A 17,014-nucleotide genomic window follows, 5' to 3' on the forward strand; every position below is an offset into this window, starting at 1 on the left:
CAAGCAGCACCACTCTGGCTTAAAGAGGTGTGTTTTCAGGCCATGTCTGCAACTGAGTAAAGAAGGAGCCAACTGTACCCCTAGGGGCTGTCAGTTCCATAGAAGGGGTAACTGCATTACTATCCCATGCTACAATCATCAGTGCGCTCAGGAGAAGGGTCCCCTCTGCAGATCTTAAAGCACAGGCTAGCAGATAATGGAAGAAGAATTGATGCAAGCATGTGAGACTTGCAAGAATGTTTCTCTGACTTGTTGTGAGCAAAGTTCAACAACTGGCTTTGTTATTTGTTGCAATGGGAATGAGAGTAACAGTATAAGCATTGCATGCTCCTTGGGGGTCTTTGCATGTAAGGGGAGGAAGTTTAAAACTTTTGTATGGCTTATAACAGGCCACAGTTTCCTGCTTCTTCTGAATATTCTTTCATATTCTTCTGAATATGAAACTGTAGTTTTTGCAGGTCAACACGTGTGTGTTTGATCATTCTCTTAATGGCTTTAATGTATGTGCTCTTTTCCCAGGCAGATAACTTATTTGTCGTGTGTGTGTGTGTGTGTGTGTGTGTGTGTGTGTGAGAGAGAGAGAGAGAGAGAGAGAGAGAGAGAGAATATGTGTGGTATAGTATTGCTGGTGTTGTGTGTCTTGGTATTGTTGATGTGTATGTGTGTGTTCTCATTTTTGCTAAGGCACTTTTATTATGCCAACTCAAACAGTGAACTTGATGTCCCACCTCAGTTGGCCTACTTCGAGTTGCGTTTGCGCTTGCAGTCACAAGACCTTGAACACTTGGAGGTTAAACCACTGGATCTCTCAAAGTAAAGATTATGGGGTAACGCATTTGGATACAAATTGTTCCCTTATTCCTTTTTAAATGCAAAATGTTGAATGAATAGTTGTAACTGTGATTAATGCTCATCATTTGAATGACGCCTTTACTGAATTTCAATTCTTACAAAAGACCCTGAGAGGATTTGCAGTATCTGCTTCTTCAGTATTCATCTTGTCAGTATTTAGCCACACGGCAACATCTTCAGTAGTGTGCATCTGTAAGCTCTCTCAGATATGTACATCATGCCTTCCACACCACAACATCCCAGTTAGGAATGGTACTGGTGAGCAGCATTATGTTGTCTGCATATATCTCATAAGCAGCAACAATGAGCCTACTATAGCAAGAAAGCATTGTCTGTATGGAGGAGTGCTTTGCATTGGGGCAGGAACCAACACTCCCATGAAATAGTTTGCTGCCTCGGAGCTTTTATGAAGAAGCAACCAATGTAGTTCCCTCTGGATATTGTGGATGACAACTCCTGTGAATCCCAGCCCCCATGGCCAACGATCAAAGATGACTTATGGTCTGCAACATCTGGAGGGCACCACATCAACAGCTGTTGTCTCTGTGCTAGTGATACTACCACAGACTAGGGGTGAGGTAGAAATTCAGTTCAGTTTTTAATGTTAACCTACCTAACTTGCACTTTCCGAAACATCCCTACCTTTACAAATTTTCTGTCCTCCAAATTTTGTGATGCAGTTCTCCAACTAAATAATGAGTATGAAATTTAATTTAGTATGAGAAGACGTATCACAAAAATACGTGTATTAATGAAATAACGTAGAAAAGGCATTATTTTAGGGGGGAACTCCTAGGTGTGCATAGGAGAAATTTGCACTAAAGTGCTGATGAATTTTCACGGGGAACTTTTTGTTTGTTAATTGCAAACTGATGCAGAAATGTGGAAAACTGAACTTAAAGCTGGAAAAATTAGAAAACCAGAGAAACAACAACTTACAGATTCATGAGGTCCATGGAGTGCCTGTTGTCTAGGACAAGGGTAGCTAATGTGGTGCCCTTCAGAAATTCTTAAAACTACAACTCCCTTCATCCCTGCCTAATGGCCATAGCAGGGGTTGATGGGAGTTGTAGTCCAAGAGCTTCTCAAGGGCTCCACATCAGGTAACCCTCTGGTTTAGGAGGTTTCCTGTGGGTGCTGCTGTGAAGGTTTTAATCTCACAGTGGAACTGTTCATGTCATGAATTCAGGCAGCATTAGGTTGATGTGACACCCGACCTCTGAATCCCATTGGCATAATGCTCATGCTGTTTTCCCCCATCTCATATTATGTAAATCTGTTGCAAGGTCACATGTTAATGTTTGACAATTGGGCAAGTATTGGTTGTGTTCTTGTTTAGGTGAAAGGAAACTTTTTAGATGGATGTACTAGTTGTGACATGGCTACTTCTTTGTGTTATCAGACTTAAATGTTCTAGGTTATCCATTTACTTAGCTTGTACATGTGAAAGATACAAGCAGCATTTTAGCAACTGACAAAATAGAAAGAGGATATTAGATACCGTCATTCTACCTCATAGCCCTGTTCTGGCACATAATGCCATTAAATTGTGATAATGATTACACATAATGATTGCTTCTTTCTTTGATTTCATTCAAAAGATCTCTTTTATCTTATCATTATTTATATGTTAAATCAGGCTTCATAACCTACATGACTGCTGATTATATGACAGGTATTTAATTAGCACCTGCTGGAAGTAGAAGATTAAATTATTTTGCCAAATAGACTGCTCTTTACTTATATTTAACTGCTACTTGCAGTGTAATCCTATTCATTTTTACTCAAAAATGAGACTCATTGTTTTCAATGGAGCTTGCTCCCTGTTGTGTTTAGAGTTGGGAATTCAGGCCGACAGTCTTGAGCACACTTGTTATGGAGTAAACCCAATTGTACACAATGGGTCTGACATCTGAATAAACATGTGTAGCGATCCAGTGTCAGTGTGTTAAACAAGGTATCCTTGGGTCCAGGAAAGGACTAAAGGTTGATCCAAATGGTGGAATCCAATTGGACTCTAGTGCTCCCCAAAAGGCATTTGATCCAGTGGACAGCTCTGCTAATGGAAGAAGAGGAAGGCATTTTTTTTGTTTGACCCCCTTTCTGCAATCCATAGTGCTCCCCAAAAATCCCTGCCAAAGAGTTGAGCTTTCCACCCCTGAGCCAGGATGAATATGGAGGGGAGTCACACTTACAGGGAGAAGGGAAAATATGTATATACCCATTAAGGGGCGTATACGCCATCTTGGTAGTGGCCCCCGCCCTGTGGTACACCCTCCCATCAGAAGTCAAAGAGGAAAAAAAGTACCAGACTTTTAGAAGACACCAGAAGGCAGCCCTGTTTAGGGAGGCTTTTAATGTTTAATAGATTAAAAGGTAAAGGGACCCCTGACCAATAGGTCCAGTCGTGACCGACTCTGGGGTTGCGCGCTCATCTCGCATTATTGGCCGAGGGAGCCGGCGTATAGCTTCCAGGTCATGTGGCCAGCATGACAAAGCCACTTCTGGCAAACCAGAGCAGCACATGGAAACGCCGTTTACCTTCCTGCTATAGCGGTTCCTATTTATCTACTTGCATTTTGATGTGCTTTCGAACTGCTAGGTTGGCAGGAGCTGGGACCAAGCAACGGGAGCTCACCCCGTCACAGGGATTTGAACCACTGACCTTCTGATCAGCAAGCCCTAGACTCTGTGGTTTAGCCCACAGCACCACCTGGGTCCTGTTTAGGGAGGCTTTTAATGTTTAATAGATTACTGTATTTTATTTTTCTGTTGGAAGCTGCCCAGAGTGGCTGGGGAAACCCAGCCAGATGGGTGGGGTATAAATAAATAAATTATTATTATTATTATTATTATTATTATTATTATTATTATTAGGGGCAACATGAGCAGAAAGCCTTTAACCCCATCCCTGCTGGCATGTTTCTCATGCTGGCTTTCCTGTATCCCTTTGCAATTTAAGAACTCTGGAAGCACAGGATTCGTCATTTGCATGCCTAGTATGAAAAGTATTCTCAGGTGCTTGACTGCCTTAATTTTAGACGTTGTTTTATTGTCTCAACTGACCAAAGATATATTATGTGTTCCTTTAATTATGGCACAGGTGGGGTCATTGTCCTGTATTTTGGGAGCTGTGATTTGTGTTTTGCTTTATATTCAGGGCACTCCTGTGCTTCAGCTGACCTAGCCTCCTATGATGGGCAAACTGTCAAATGTAATGAAATCACTGTGGAATCCTTATTCCTAGTGGGAAAAATCAAGTTCAGTTGAGAATTAACATTAGTAAATATCCTGGGGGGACATTTCAGTCTATGGCAGATTAAGGGGTGGGGTGGGGATACATCATAATTTTAAATCCAGTGTACAATGTAGTACTGTAGATCATCACCATATTGCCCAGCTTTGAAAAAGTGGTCCTACAACATAAGGGAATGAGTGGTTATATTTATATCTCACCTTTCCTCTAAGTTGTTAAGGGTAGCATATATGATTCACACGCACACACACACCCTGCTTTATTCTCACAACAACCCTGTGAGGTAGGTTAGGCTGAGAGACTGTGACTGGCCAAAGGTCACCCAGTGAGTTTTGTAGCTGAGCAGGCATTTGAAATTTGGTCTCCTGGTTCAACACTCTAACCCAGGCATCCCCAAACTGCGGCCCTCCAGATGTTTTGGCCCACAACTCCCATGATCCCTACCTAAGAGGACCAGTGGTCAGGGATGGTGGGAATTGTAGTCCAAAACATCTGGAGGGCCAAAGTTTGGGGATGCCTGCTCTAACCACTACATCACACTGGCTTTCCCTTCCCTGCCCAGGAATAAAAAAATATGCATTATCTGGTCCTTACCATGCTGTTTTCCATCTTTGGATGGGAACTAAATTTCTGCTCTCATCAGTTGTTTCTTCCACAGCCCTTATGCTCCCCGCTTCATGGTGGGAGCAAACCAGATAGGAAGTCCTCTGTTAACTATAGTTTCCCATTCCTCTGTACCAGGAAAGGAAAGTTAACAGTTTTAGAACCAGGATATTAAACCATGGTTTGAAGGCAGCTTGTTGCAGAATTCCCTGTTGACCATTTTCCTGCTTAGGACAAAATGGGAAGTTAATGAAAGGTCCCCTGATCTCCCATTGCGAATGGAGGAGCAGGATGACCAAAAGGCTCATTAATATCTATGCTTGTTAAATAACTTCAAAAGTCTCAAATGAACAATATCTGTATAAGCCAATCCTATTTTGAAAATGAAACTGGAAATTAAACCAGCGGTTACTACCCTTTCTTTACAGGTAGGTAGCCGTGTTGGTCTGGATCGAAGTAAAATAAAAAAATTTCCTTCAGTAGCACCTTAAAGACCAACTAAGTTCTTATTTTGGTATGAGCTTTCTCATACCAAAGCATGCACACGAAAGCTCATACCAAAATAAGAACTTAGTTGGTCTTTAAGGTGCTACTGAAGGAATTTTTTTTATTTTACCCTTTCTTTGCATGCAATGCCTTAGGACATCCTATATGTTTCATCTTTGCCTCCCCCCCCCCATTTTAATCACAAAACTGTTGCCTTTATGTTGTTTGCCAATACTTTCCATCTCCCTAAGCAAATATTCTAAAGGCATATGTTTTATAACTTATTTCTTAAACAACTCCCCCACTCAATCACAAAACACTCAAGTGCTGATTTACAGCCCACATCCACCCTGCGTTTTCCCCCTTTCCCTTTCATTGTAATCATTATCTGCTACAACATTAGAGAAGGCATGCAGATCAGAAATAAATGGTATCTTTCTAGCTGATTAGAGACTTGCATCTAGGATTCTTGCCATTCATTATCTGCAAGTGCGTGCTCCCTGTGTGACTGCAAAGACAAGGCAAAAATGCTTATTATGCTTTCAGCAATTCCACTCATTCTGCTTCCTTTTATGGTTTGACCTAGGGACATTTGACTTTTTAAAAAAATATGGAGGAAGCTTCCTTTGATTTAATAGTAAGTTCTGTCCTGCAAAACTGAATGGGAAAGTATAATCTTCCATTTTGCAAAGAGTTCTCTCCCCCCCCCCTTTTGCTGGCCTTTTTTGTAGTTGAAAACAATTACATGCTTAATTATGCTCATTAGAGGATTTGATTATGAGATTGCTTTAGAGGAATGTGTTGGTGGAATGAAAAGTTGAATGTCTTGTTGAATTATGAATAGTAATTTGAGAAAGGTGCAATTTTGTTTTTGTTCATTTTCGACATGCTATAATTTTATATTGTTTAGCCCTAAAATACTAATAACTTGGCATCCATTAAATGTGCATGACATGGATAGTAATTCTATAGTTTTAAAAGAATGTATCAGTGGGAGCTCTTTTTCACTTACAACAGGATCTACACACATCTTTACCCAATATGTGGTAATGTGACATCAGATTCCACATCCTGCCTGATTTCCCCCTACTATTTCACAGAATAAACCTTGAAGGAGGTGGTGGGGAAGGTTTTGCATGCCTTTGCATGCTGAATTGTACTTTTATCTTATTATACACTGAGTCTTTGTGATGGGTATTTACAGCACAGTTTCTGCAGAGCTGAATAACTAGATTTTGTGTGTGTAATAAATATACATGAAAACAGGTATGGTACATTAACTTGACATAATGCCAGTTCTCTGCCAGAGCTTTAAAACAGTAACTTCAAATTTTTGTACTGAAGTTGACATAAAACAAGTTTAATATCTTTCCTACAGTTGCTGTGCATGGGAATATGTGGTAACAGGATAGGAGTGGGCTGACATCACCGGATAGGCTGTTAGAAATCTTGTCTTGTCTGTAGCTGTTGTTGCTTGTTTATGATTAAGGGAATAAAACCATGACTTCCCCCCTTACTGATATTGTAGGTCTTTGTGCTAAGAATGGCTTTGTTTAGTGCAATGATTGAAAACCATAAAGTAAATATATATATATAAATATGCAGCTTGCTGTGGAGAACACAGTTTTGTGTGTATGTGGCCAGTTGCACGCCATGTCAGATAGTTGGGGTGTGTGTGTGCCCTGAATGGCAACACAAATCAGGGTGATTTGCGATAGTTTTCACATCACTGAGTTCAATTGTGGTGTTAACAAGTTAAAGTGGGTCAGGGAATGCCCAGCCTTCTAAATATCATTGTTGCTTTAGTTTTTCCATAGGACTAAGCATACAGCCAGCCCCATGGTGAAAAAGAGCCTAGGGAAACAGAGCATGGAAGCGGGGAAAGAAGGCATAGAGGAGGAGGTTGTGGGTAGATAGGTGGGGGATGTTTTGTATTGGTGAACAGATCTAAGTTTTAATGATTATAGTGAATTCTGCCCTCCGCCACAGTGTACTCCATTCACAGTGTTATGGGGGAGGAATAAACAGCGTTGCTTTTCGCATGGGTTGTCATTTTCCTCTATTTTTCCTAACAATTAAAAAACACAGTTCACTCTCTCTCCTTTTCTTCACAAAGGAAGAAAGAGCGAGACAGTGAGAAACTTTCCAAATGACTAACAATTAGTGTGGATTTATCACCTTCTTATTTATTTCCATTATTCAGTGAGCCCACCCCACCCCCTTTTGAAATATATACTGTCACGCACTGTCATTCTGTGTGCAAAAGGGATGGAGGGTGGCGGGGGCTCCGGAAGAGCAGAAAGAAATGAACCTGGAGATTCCTCATACTTGCTGTTATCCTGTGGCAGAAACAGGAAAAAGAGGGGGCATAGAAGGGCTAAATATATTTCTAGGTGGATGCCTTGGGTCCCACATGTTAAGATATCTGAAAAACAACAGCAGTATATGCTATTTACAGAGTGCAGCAATTGTGGTGGGGAGGGGGAGCTACTGCTTTGGGAGTGCTTGCTCCCTGCCGCCCCCCCCCCCCCGGTACCACTCATGCTGTTTTCACCTCCCAGTGATCAAAGCATTTGCTTGAAGTAATGGAAGGAAGGTGTAAAAGGATTTTACAGCCCCATTCAATGCACTGGGGTCTAAGTGTTGTTTAAACACACTTTGACTAGTGCTGCAATCTACTGACTAGTGCTGTAGTTCAGGAGCAGAAATCCTGAAGAGCTGATGCCAGTCAGTGTAGACCAGGCATCCCCAAACTGCAGCCCTCCAGATGTTTTGGCCTACAACTCCCATGATCCCTAGCTAACAGGACCAGTGGTCCAGGATGATGGGGATTGTAGTCCAAAACATCTGGAGGGCCAAAGTTTGGGGATGCCTGGTGTAGACAGTTCCAGGCAAGATGGACCCATGAGTCTGATTCAGTATTAGGCAGTTTCCTGTGTTCCTAACACCATAATCTTATAGTTGATATACATTTATCTATTTGCACTTTTGTCAGGCTTGGGAGTTTAGGAACCAGATGAGATACATTTATTTTTGCGTAAAAGCCCCTTCTGTTGCATTATTGTTCCCCTCCAAATGCAGCCTTGAAATGCTAACCCTTGAACTTCCAGCATGTGCAGATCCCTAATAATTTCTTCTAAGATGAGAAGCTCGAGCAATTCATTTAATGGAAGCGAGTCTATTCTCCAGGGAGATTTGGTCATAACCAAGCCATTGTCCCTTCCATACTTGTTACACGGAGGGGCAAAACTGTTAAAGGGACGGGTGAAATAGAAGCTAGCATGCCCTTCCTTTTTACAGAAGCCCTGACGCAGATGTCCTTGTATAGCAACACTGCTCAAGTAATCATAGCAGATTTGCAATTACTTTCAGGCCTGCCATTTCCCCCCTCTCTCGTTTATATCTTCTGCCATCTGTTCCATGGTGTTTCCTCTTTAAAATTATGCAACTCTCATTCATAGTTACATGTTAGCTCCCATTTTGAACTGTGTTATGGTTATGCTCAATACTGCAGCAGATAAATGAACTGATTTATTATGACCAGCTCTGACCTCAGATGAGAACATTTCACTCCCATTAAATCCATGGCTCGGTGCTTTTAACGTCCCAATGACTGAGACTGTTTTTGACAATGAATAATTTGAGTTTTAGTTGGATGTTGCAGGAAAAGATTGGAGAGACACATGTTATGGTTTATCCATGTCTTTCATAAATGTATCCTCCTTTATTATAAACAACAACAAATTAGTTACAGCTGTTCCTACTGAGAATAATGATTGCAACCATGAGGTTGGGCTATGGGTGCTTTGCATGCAGAAGATTCCAGGTTCTGTCCCTGTCCAGGTCAAGCTCGGGACGACTCCTGTCTGAATCCCCAGAAACCTGCTGCAAGTCCATGTATGCAGTATTGAGTTAGATGGATCAGTGGTCTGACTCTGACACAACATGCTCTTATGTACTTAGAAATACTACAGCCCTTTTTTATGTAGGGTTAAGCAGAATTGTCATTGAGATTATTTTTCACAGTAAAAGGTGGCATTTTGCGAGGGGGGGGGGACTTGAAAAGAACCCAAGAGGGGAATATATCACAATAGCATTGTGTTGTAGAATGTCTTCTTTTAAAGGGGCTGCAACAGCTACTTTTGAAATAAGGGATCTGTTTCCCCTTTTCTTGTTGAGAGAGGGACAGGATCATGTTGCACCTAGCTACACAATCAACTTTCTTAAAGTAATGAAGCCACCATTGGTGCACAACTGTGCACAAGTCCATCACCCTGGAACGAAAGTGACCTGAAAATGGGGCAGAGTGGGGGCGTACTGGGTTGAGGTGGACTTTGCATGGTCTGCTGACCTGGGTGGGGGCTAGGAATGCAACCCCTGCACAAATGGGAGTTGCCTGTAGTTAAAGTTTTGGGTCCTGTTCATGCACTACCTGAAAAATTGCTGAGACAGGGAACAAAATCATGTATGGAGGGGAAAGTCCTATTGAACTTGCAGGTTCATAATGTATGGTGTAGTGGTTCATGACATGTTTGTACATATCTTATGACAAATCAATAAAAATTAGTTTAAAGAAGTATGACTAGGACAGGAGAGATCCAAGTTTGAGTATTCACTCAGCCATGAAGCTGTCTGGGGAGTCCCGGGCTAATCACTAGGTCTCAGCTTAACCCACATCACACTGTTGGGGGTATAAAATGGGGTGGGGATCATGAGACTACGGGTATGGGAGACACTGATTCACTTTCCCCTAAAATATTTCAAACCAATGTGGATATGAAGAGAAATGAACTTAAGACTGGCGAAATGAGAGGAACGAGTCCTTGGAGGAAATGTAGGTTTTAAATGCAAGCAACAAACCTACTTACCTACTTCTTCTGTTCAATGATAGTTAACAATAGTGGGTAACAAGAAAGTGCCAGAATCCTAGCTTGCCTGGTAGAAGCGGATTCTCTGCTGCCTTGCTTTTTAAATTCTTGCTAGTGTTGTTTATGGGGGATACTGATACGTCCTGGTTGCCTATATTTGAATTTGGCCCGAGCCAAATGTCTCAGAAACTATTAGCCTTTAGTGTTTTATAATGTTCTAATAATATTTTTCCTTTCTCCTGTGGAAACCTGTGAGTCTCTTTGGCTGCCCTTAATGAGTCTGATAAGCTTTTAAAATCTGCTCTGCCCGCTGTATGCCGCAATCACACTGATGTATTTTGGCCTCCAAAATTGTTCGTAGTGATGAATGTCACCTGAAAATGAGTGCTTATTAATGTTCATTATGTGGTTAATTCTCTTTTCCTGACATGCATGCAAATACCATTAACATTAATGAGAGCTACACAGTGGCACCCAGTGAGAAATAGGCACATTGATACCAACACCGTGAGGCGCCTACAGTTTCTCTAAAAGGAAGCAGCACATTTTATTGTCATAGTTTCTGTCTGAATCATCAGTCTAATATCTTCAGTTTAAAGATTTCCACATGCAAGTTTGAGGAAACGTTGAAGAGTTAATATTGTCAACTGTAGCAGCCTCCTCTTTTTATCAGCTGTGGGGAATCTTTGGCACTCCTGATGTTGCTGAACCATTGGCCAAGCTTGTTGGGACAGATGAGAATTGGAGTTCAGCAACAACTGGAGGGCTCACACCTGTTCTGTGTCCCCTGCCCCATTATATGTGGGTGGCCTTCTTCCATGGAAACCTCCATACCAGGCTCTTCTGGTTCCCTCAAGCTTTGAAGTTTGGTGGGGGAAGGAGTGTTCCCTGGCAAAGGGCCTCCTTAATATGGACTCTTGGCACGTTCTTTATTCTCCTGTTGACTCCTGGCAAAACAGACCACCCTGTAGACTCATGCTTTTAATGTCTATATATATATTAGATTCACATCTTTTAAGACTGTAATTCTATACATTCTCTTCTTTTTCAAATAATTTTTATTCATTTTCCAAATACAAAATCACAAAAAACAAAAACTCAAAACAAGGGAATAAACATAAAAAAGAAAAACATCTCAAATCTTTATATTATTTACTTAACATTGTTGACTTCCTCAATTCCCCCCTCACTGGGTCCATTTTAAAATTCCAATTAAGCAGTTTTCATCTTATGTCTTAAATTAATCTAACACGTTTTATCATTAGCCCTTGAATATTCTGTTCTAAAAATATCATCTACTCTCCACCAATAATTAATAAATTTATCCAAATCAAAAATTATTTCCCCTTCCTTCTATCTTATATTTCTCCCCTTATCCTAGAATTTTTTACCAAGAACTTTCCATAAATTTAAAAATTTAAATTCTATACATTCTCACCTGGGAGTAGGTTCCATTGAACTTTGTGGTGCTTACTTCTGAGTATACTTGTGTAGAATGGCACTGTTAGTTGCCTTTTAATTGTTTGTATGGACTGGTTGTAGAGTTTATTACTGCTGTTCTCTTTGAAATTGTGTCGTTTAATTTCTGTTTTTGAAAGAATATTTATTGTTCAATAATAATGATAGTCTCAATCATGTACGCTGTCTTTTCTCTCATGAAAGCCTAAGGAGGTTGACAATAAAGTGTACACAGATATACCCACCACACAAATTACACATTGCCAGTAGGACTCATAAACAATATAAGAAATATTGCTGTTCTTGATGGAAATAGCAATGTTATAAATAGTGACAATAATGTATCAAAACGTATGGTGAAATGAAATACAACAATGACCCATAAAAATAGATGCAATAGAGAATTGTATAGTAGCTGAGAAACCAGTGGGTGATCTGAGAATACAAAATTCCTCTTTGTGGAATGTTTCTGTATTCTCACTTAGTAAAAAGGAGGTTGAGACTGGAGTCCTCTGCACACCTATCTAGGAGAATGATATAGACTTATTTCTGAGTTTCCTTGTGCAGAATTGCACTTTGAGTTGCTTAATTCAATCATCCATGTTCTCTACTTCAATTTTATTCATACTATTTTTTTTTTAAAAAAAGCTTTTATGCCCTGCTTACACTGAACTTGCCTTTGATTTGTGTCTCTTTATGTCTAAATAAATATTTGAAGGCAGTTTGGATTCATCAAAGGCAAAAATGCTAAGATATTTTTCTTTGCTCTTTAGTTGCTATAATTCTGCATTAGAGTCTATCCTCTGATAAGTGTGTGCCCAGATGATATTTTGCCTCTAATATGTAAGAGATAAAGGCAATTTTAAATTAGAATGTTGATTAATTATGAATAGTTAATGGGGATTCTTTTACCTATTAAATGAGTCTAAGATGGAAATCAATAGCCTTGAACACTGGATACAAAGATTGCAGATTATATTTTGTCTTTTTTGTGTGTAGTTGCATTAAAAAACATCCAGTTGAACACCCTAGGAGTGGTTTCACATGTGATATGATGACTTTAAAAAATCTAATATTTTTAGAAACTTGTTGACGTGTTTATTGTACATGCCACAATGACTTTTTAATGATATCCCACAGAAATGCACTTCATTTGCCACGAAAAGCCACTAACATTAGCTGTCAGTTGCTCCTTTTTTCCCTCCACAGAGAAATGCAACCACACATATTTATCTCTGAAGAACGTGGTTGCTTGTTAGGGTTGCCACTTTTTCTCTAGCTTTGCTCCTGTGCTTTTTAACAGTGGTCTCTCAGAGAAATGTAAAAGCAGAAGCTTTTCTAATCATTTATCTCCACTTGTTTAATTTCTGTGTGTCAGGCTGCTGTTAAATGCACAAAAGCAGGGCCAGAGGGGAGGGGTGGAATGCCACCAGCGGCTGGCGTAAGTGGCATTATTTTGTAGCCAGCATCCAATTAACTATTAATTTAATTCCTTGCATTTTGAGGTAACCCACTTACGAAACATATTTCTTTGGCTCTTAGAAAGCAACCCTGCTTAGTCCTTGGTTCATGTTTTTGACAAAATTGTTTTATGCCAAGCCAGGAAACGTCCTATTAATATCTGGACTGCTGTTGGTATTCAGCACAGCACATGGCCCTGCATTAGTTTGTATTCAAATCTTCTGCCTCTTGTGTATTCAAGTCACATCTGTTTTCTTTGACTAACAAAGTGAAGTTTCTATTGCAGCTGATGCAGCCCTGCAGGGTTACTTTGAATCAGCATGTGCTGCTTTTTGCAGCCATTAGCTATGAGAACCTGGACTGCCAGCTATCACTTTGTATCAGTGTCTCACAGTTTTGCCCAGGGGTACTTTGAGAGTCTTCTTTCTCCAGCTTTTTAAAAATAAAAATGATGTCAATTTCCAATCTCCCTGTTCTTGCAGTTTGGGTCATAATATCTAACGGTTAGACCTGGGTTGGGGGCAAGAAAGATGAACATCTTGATGATGGAAGGGTAGCAGATGTGGCAGCATGAATGTGGCGAAGGAAGAGGGCAAAGAGGGACTAAGTAGAAACATAGATGGACTTTTTGGGAGCGGTTGTCCCTCCTGAGTTAGGCATGAGAGAGAAGCTGTTTTGTTTCCCCATAAAAGAGAACCTGAGAGGAAAAGCTGCAAGGATATTATTACAGTTGCATAGGAAGTCTGACATGCTGACAATGTTTGGAAGTAATTTCATTTGCTTTATCCAAAACAGTAACACTATTCTTGCTTGTTAGTATATTCTCTGCCCTCTGATCTGAAGTCCATGACTTCTTAGTTAATTAAATTGGTTACAGTTTTCTGCCATGACACCTGAGCAAGGAAATTGCCATCTTCCACGTGAATCCAGTTTCTCTGGCAACCTTTGTTTCATTGCAGTTTGCAAACCAAAAGATAATGCCTTGTAATATAAAACAATGTCCAGCTACTGCAAAATCGCAATTAACAGTACTGTGTCATCCTTAGTGAACAGAGACGAGGAAAGCTGACTTTAATACCCATACCCATTGCTAACTGTGTACATTTCTGTTTCTGTCTTGCAGTTTTTGGTGAAGATCTACATACCAGCTTATATTTTGTCAATGCATCTTTGCAAGAGGTAGTGTTTGCTAGCACCACAGGGACTCTGGTGCCCTGTCCTGCAGCAGGGATCCCTCCTGTGACGCTCAGATGGTACCTAGCAACGGGCGAGGAGATCTACGATGTTCCAGGGATCCGCCACGTCCACCCTAATGGCACTCTCCAAATTTTCCCTTTCCCTCCTTCAAGCTTTAATAACTTAATCCATGATAACACTTACTATTGCACAGCTGAAAATCCTTCAGGGAAAATCAGAAGTCAGGATGTTCACATTAAGGCCGGTGAGTACAGTCAAATATTGCTCTGGTTAGTGTGCTAGATGGAGTTGTAGCATAGAAAAGTGGCTGGGATCATGTCCAGTGGTGCTGTGTCTTACTGGCCAGGCAGAAACATGAGAGGTGTCATGTTTACATGAATCAAAATAGGAGAACATCTACACAACTAGGGTGGAAGATGCAAAGGAGAACAAGGCCTTGCACCTTTAGTAGTTGTGTGACAAGCTGCACAGCTGAAATGCATTTTGCAACATAATTATTCAAGGTTCAGGAACCCTGCCTTCTTTTGCATCTGACCCATCCCTAGTTGCAACCCTCCAGATACTGTGATATTTCAGAATACTGGTAGGATAAAGGTAAAGGTAAAGGTAAAGGGACCCCTGACCATTAGGTCCAGTCGTGACCGACTCTGGGGTTGCACGCTCATCTCGCATTATTGGCTGAGGGAGCCGGCGTATAGCTTCCAGGTCATGTGGCCAGCATGACAAGGCCGCTTCTGGCAAACCAGAGCAGCACATGGAAACACTGTTTACCTTCCCGCTGTAGCGGTTCCTACAGGGATTCGAACCGCCGACCTTCTGATCAGCAAGCCCTAGGCTCAGTGGTTTAACCACAGCGCCACCTGGGTCCCTGTAACTGGTAGGATAGGTTTTCTCAAAGCATTCCCCTAATCAAACTATGTAGATGGAAAATTAATAGGCTAGGCTGGACCCTTGACACAATTGTTTGTTTGTTTAAAAAAGCAAATGGCCTGTTGTGTGTTAAAAGACGGAATGTTAAGTCATTTGTTGCTTTATTTTCAGATATATCGTCATCCATGAAAACAAGTGCAACTGAATCCACTTGATGTTAAATTCTGCATGTTGCTAAATTGCTACTATAGAAAATTCGATTTAATATAGAGTATGAAATTAAATATAAATCAAGTAGATTTTATGTGTTGTGAAAGAATTCACAAAGTCCCATTGTGCCAGTAATATGCTTATGTTAGAGCCAAGGATGATTTCCCACAAAAATAATAATCACATTTTCATCTTTGTTAACAGCTTTCTCTTTCGCTTCATCTGTTTCCACTCACTAAAACAAATCTTTGGGGACATCTGTGTTACAAACTCATACGCATTTAACTGCCATAGATTTCCTTTATAAATGCAGGGTGGGCCATTTTTCAAAGCGTTCTTCTCTGTTGTTTCATTTACCAACACTCTCTGTTATGGGGAACTTGAACCTCATGGCATAGCCTGTGACAGGACCTAATCAACAGGCGAGATCTAGCGAGTCTTTCCAGGTCTACTTAGTCAGGGTCCCATATGTTATTCAAGACTGAGTAGAATATCTTAACCCTCCATGGTTCTTCCAATAAAGTTGTTGATATACTTTTGGTTTCTTGGCATTGTTCTACTATAAAAGGCTGGTACACGGGTGGTGCTGTGGTCTAAACCACTGAGCCTCTTGGGCTTGCCGATCAGAAGGTCAGCGGTTTGAATCCTCACAACGGGGTGAGATCCCGTTGCTCTGTTCCAGCTTCTGTCAATCTAGCAGCTCGAAAGCATACCAGTTAAAGCAGATAAATAGGTACCACTGTGCCAGAAAAGTAAAAGGCGTTTCTGTGTGCTCTGGCTTCCATCACGGTGTTCTGTTGCACCAGAAGTGGTTTAGTCATGCTGGCCACATGTCCCGGAAAGCTGTCTGTGGACGAATGCCTACTCCCTCAGCCTGAGGTGAGATGAGTGCTGCACCCCATAGTCACCTTTGACTAGACTTAACTCTCCAGGGGTCCTTTACCTTTTACCTTTTTACTATAAAGAAAGACATGGAAGGCATTTTCTTCCTGGTGTCAGAAGCAGTCAAAGCTGCCTACTGTGGGTTGCTCAGAAGTCTCAGACTTCATACAAGTGGATCTTTTGCTAGCCAATACACTTCAACATGGGTGGCGCTGTGGGTTAAACAGAGCCTGGGGCTTGCCGATCGGAAGGTCGGCGGTTTGAATCCCCACGACGGGGTGAGCTCCCGTTGCTTGGTCCCTGCTCCTGCCAACCTAGCAGTTTCAAAGCACGCAGTGCAAGTATATAAATAGGTACTGCTCCGGCGGGAAGGTAAACGGCATTTCCGTGTGCTGCTCTGGTTCGCCAGAAGCAGCTTAGTCATGCTGGCCACATGACCCGGAAGTTGTATGCCGGCTCCCTCGGCCAGTAAAGCAAGATGAGCACTGCAACCCCACAGCCGCCTGTGACTGGACCTAACTGTCAGGGGTCCCTTTACCATTACTTTTTACACTTTGACATCAGTTATTATCCCTCTCCAGCATGAGTCAGGCAGCAGTTCTTTGGGGTCACATCCTCACATCAAAAGAGTCCTTCAAATGGTCTCTCTGTCCTTTTCTGAATCTCAGCAGAGTCTCAATATAGTCCTCAGGGCTTTAATGAAACATCCTCCTTCCTTGTGGGACATCTTTGGGAGATGAAAAGACTAAGGAGTACGCTCTACACAAATCTGAAGTGGAGTCCCAAAGATGGTTGGATGGCAACTCCTGCAGCCAAGCTGGTGCCAAATGTATTGCTCTGTTTTCCTTTGGACCACATCAGCAAGGCCAGG

The 17,014-nt window shown here is 41.3% G+C and overlaps 1 protein-coding gene across 1 annotated transcript in view; it reads left to right on the forward strand.

Annotated features, from left to right (window-relative positions):
- Positions 1 to 17,014, forward strand: part of DSCAM (DS cell adhesion molecule) — a 332,481-nt gene that overhangs the window by 38,727 nt on the left and 276,740 nt on the right. Inside the window, exon 2 of the mRNA XM_035116259.3 lies at positions 14,108 to 14,425. Within this exon, the coding sequence (XP_034972150.1) occupies positions 14,108 to 14,425 (318 nt within the window). The remainder of the gene's footprint in view (positions 1 to 14,107; positions 14,426 to 17,014) is intronic.

This window comes from Zootoca vivipara, chromosome 4, assembly GCF_965207765.1.
Source record: "Zootoca vivipara chromosome 4, rZooViv2.hap1.1, whole genome shotgun sequence".
Lineage (NCBI taxonomy): Eukaryota > Metazoa > Chordata > Lepidosauria > Squamata > Lacertidae > Zootoca > Zootoca vivipara.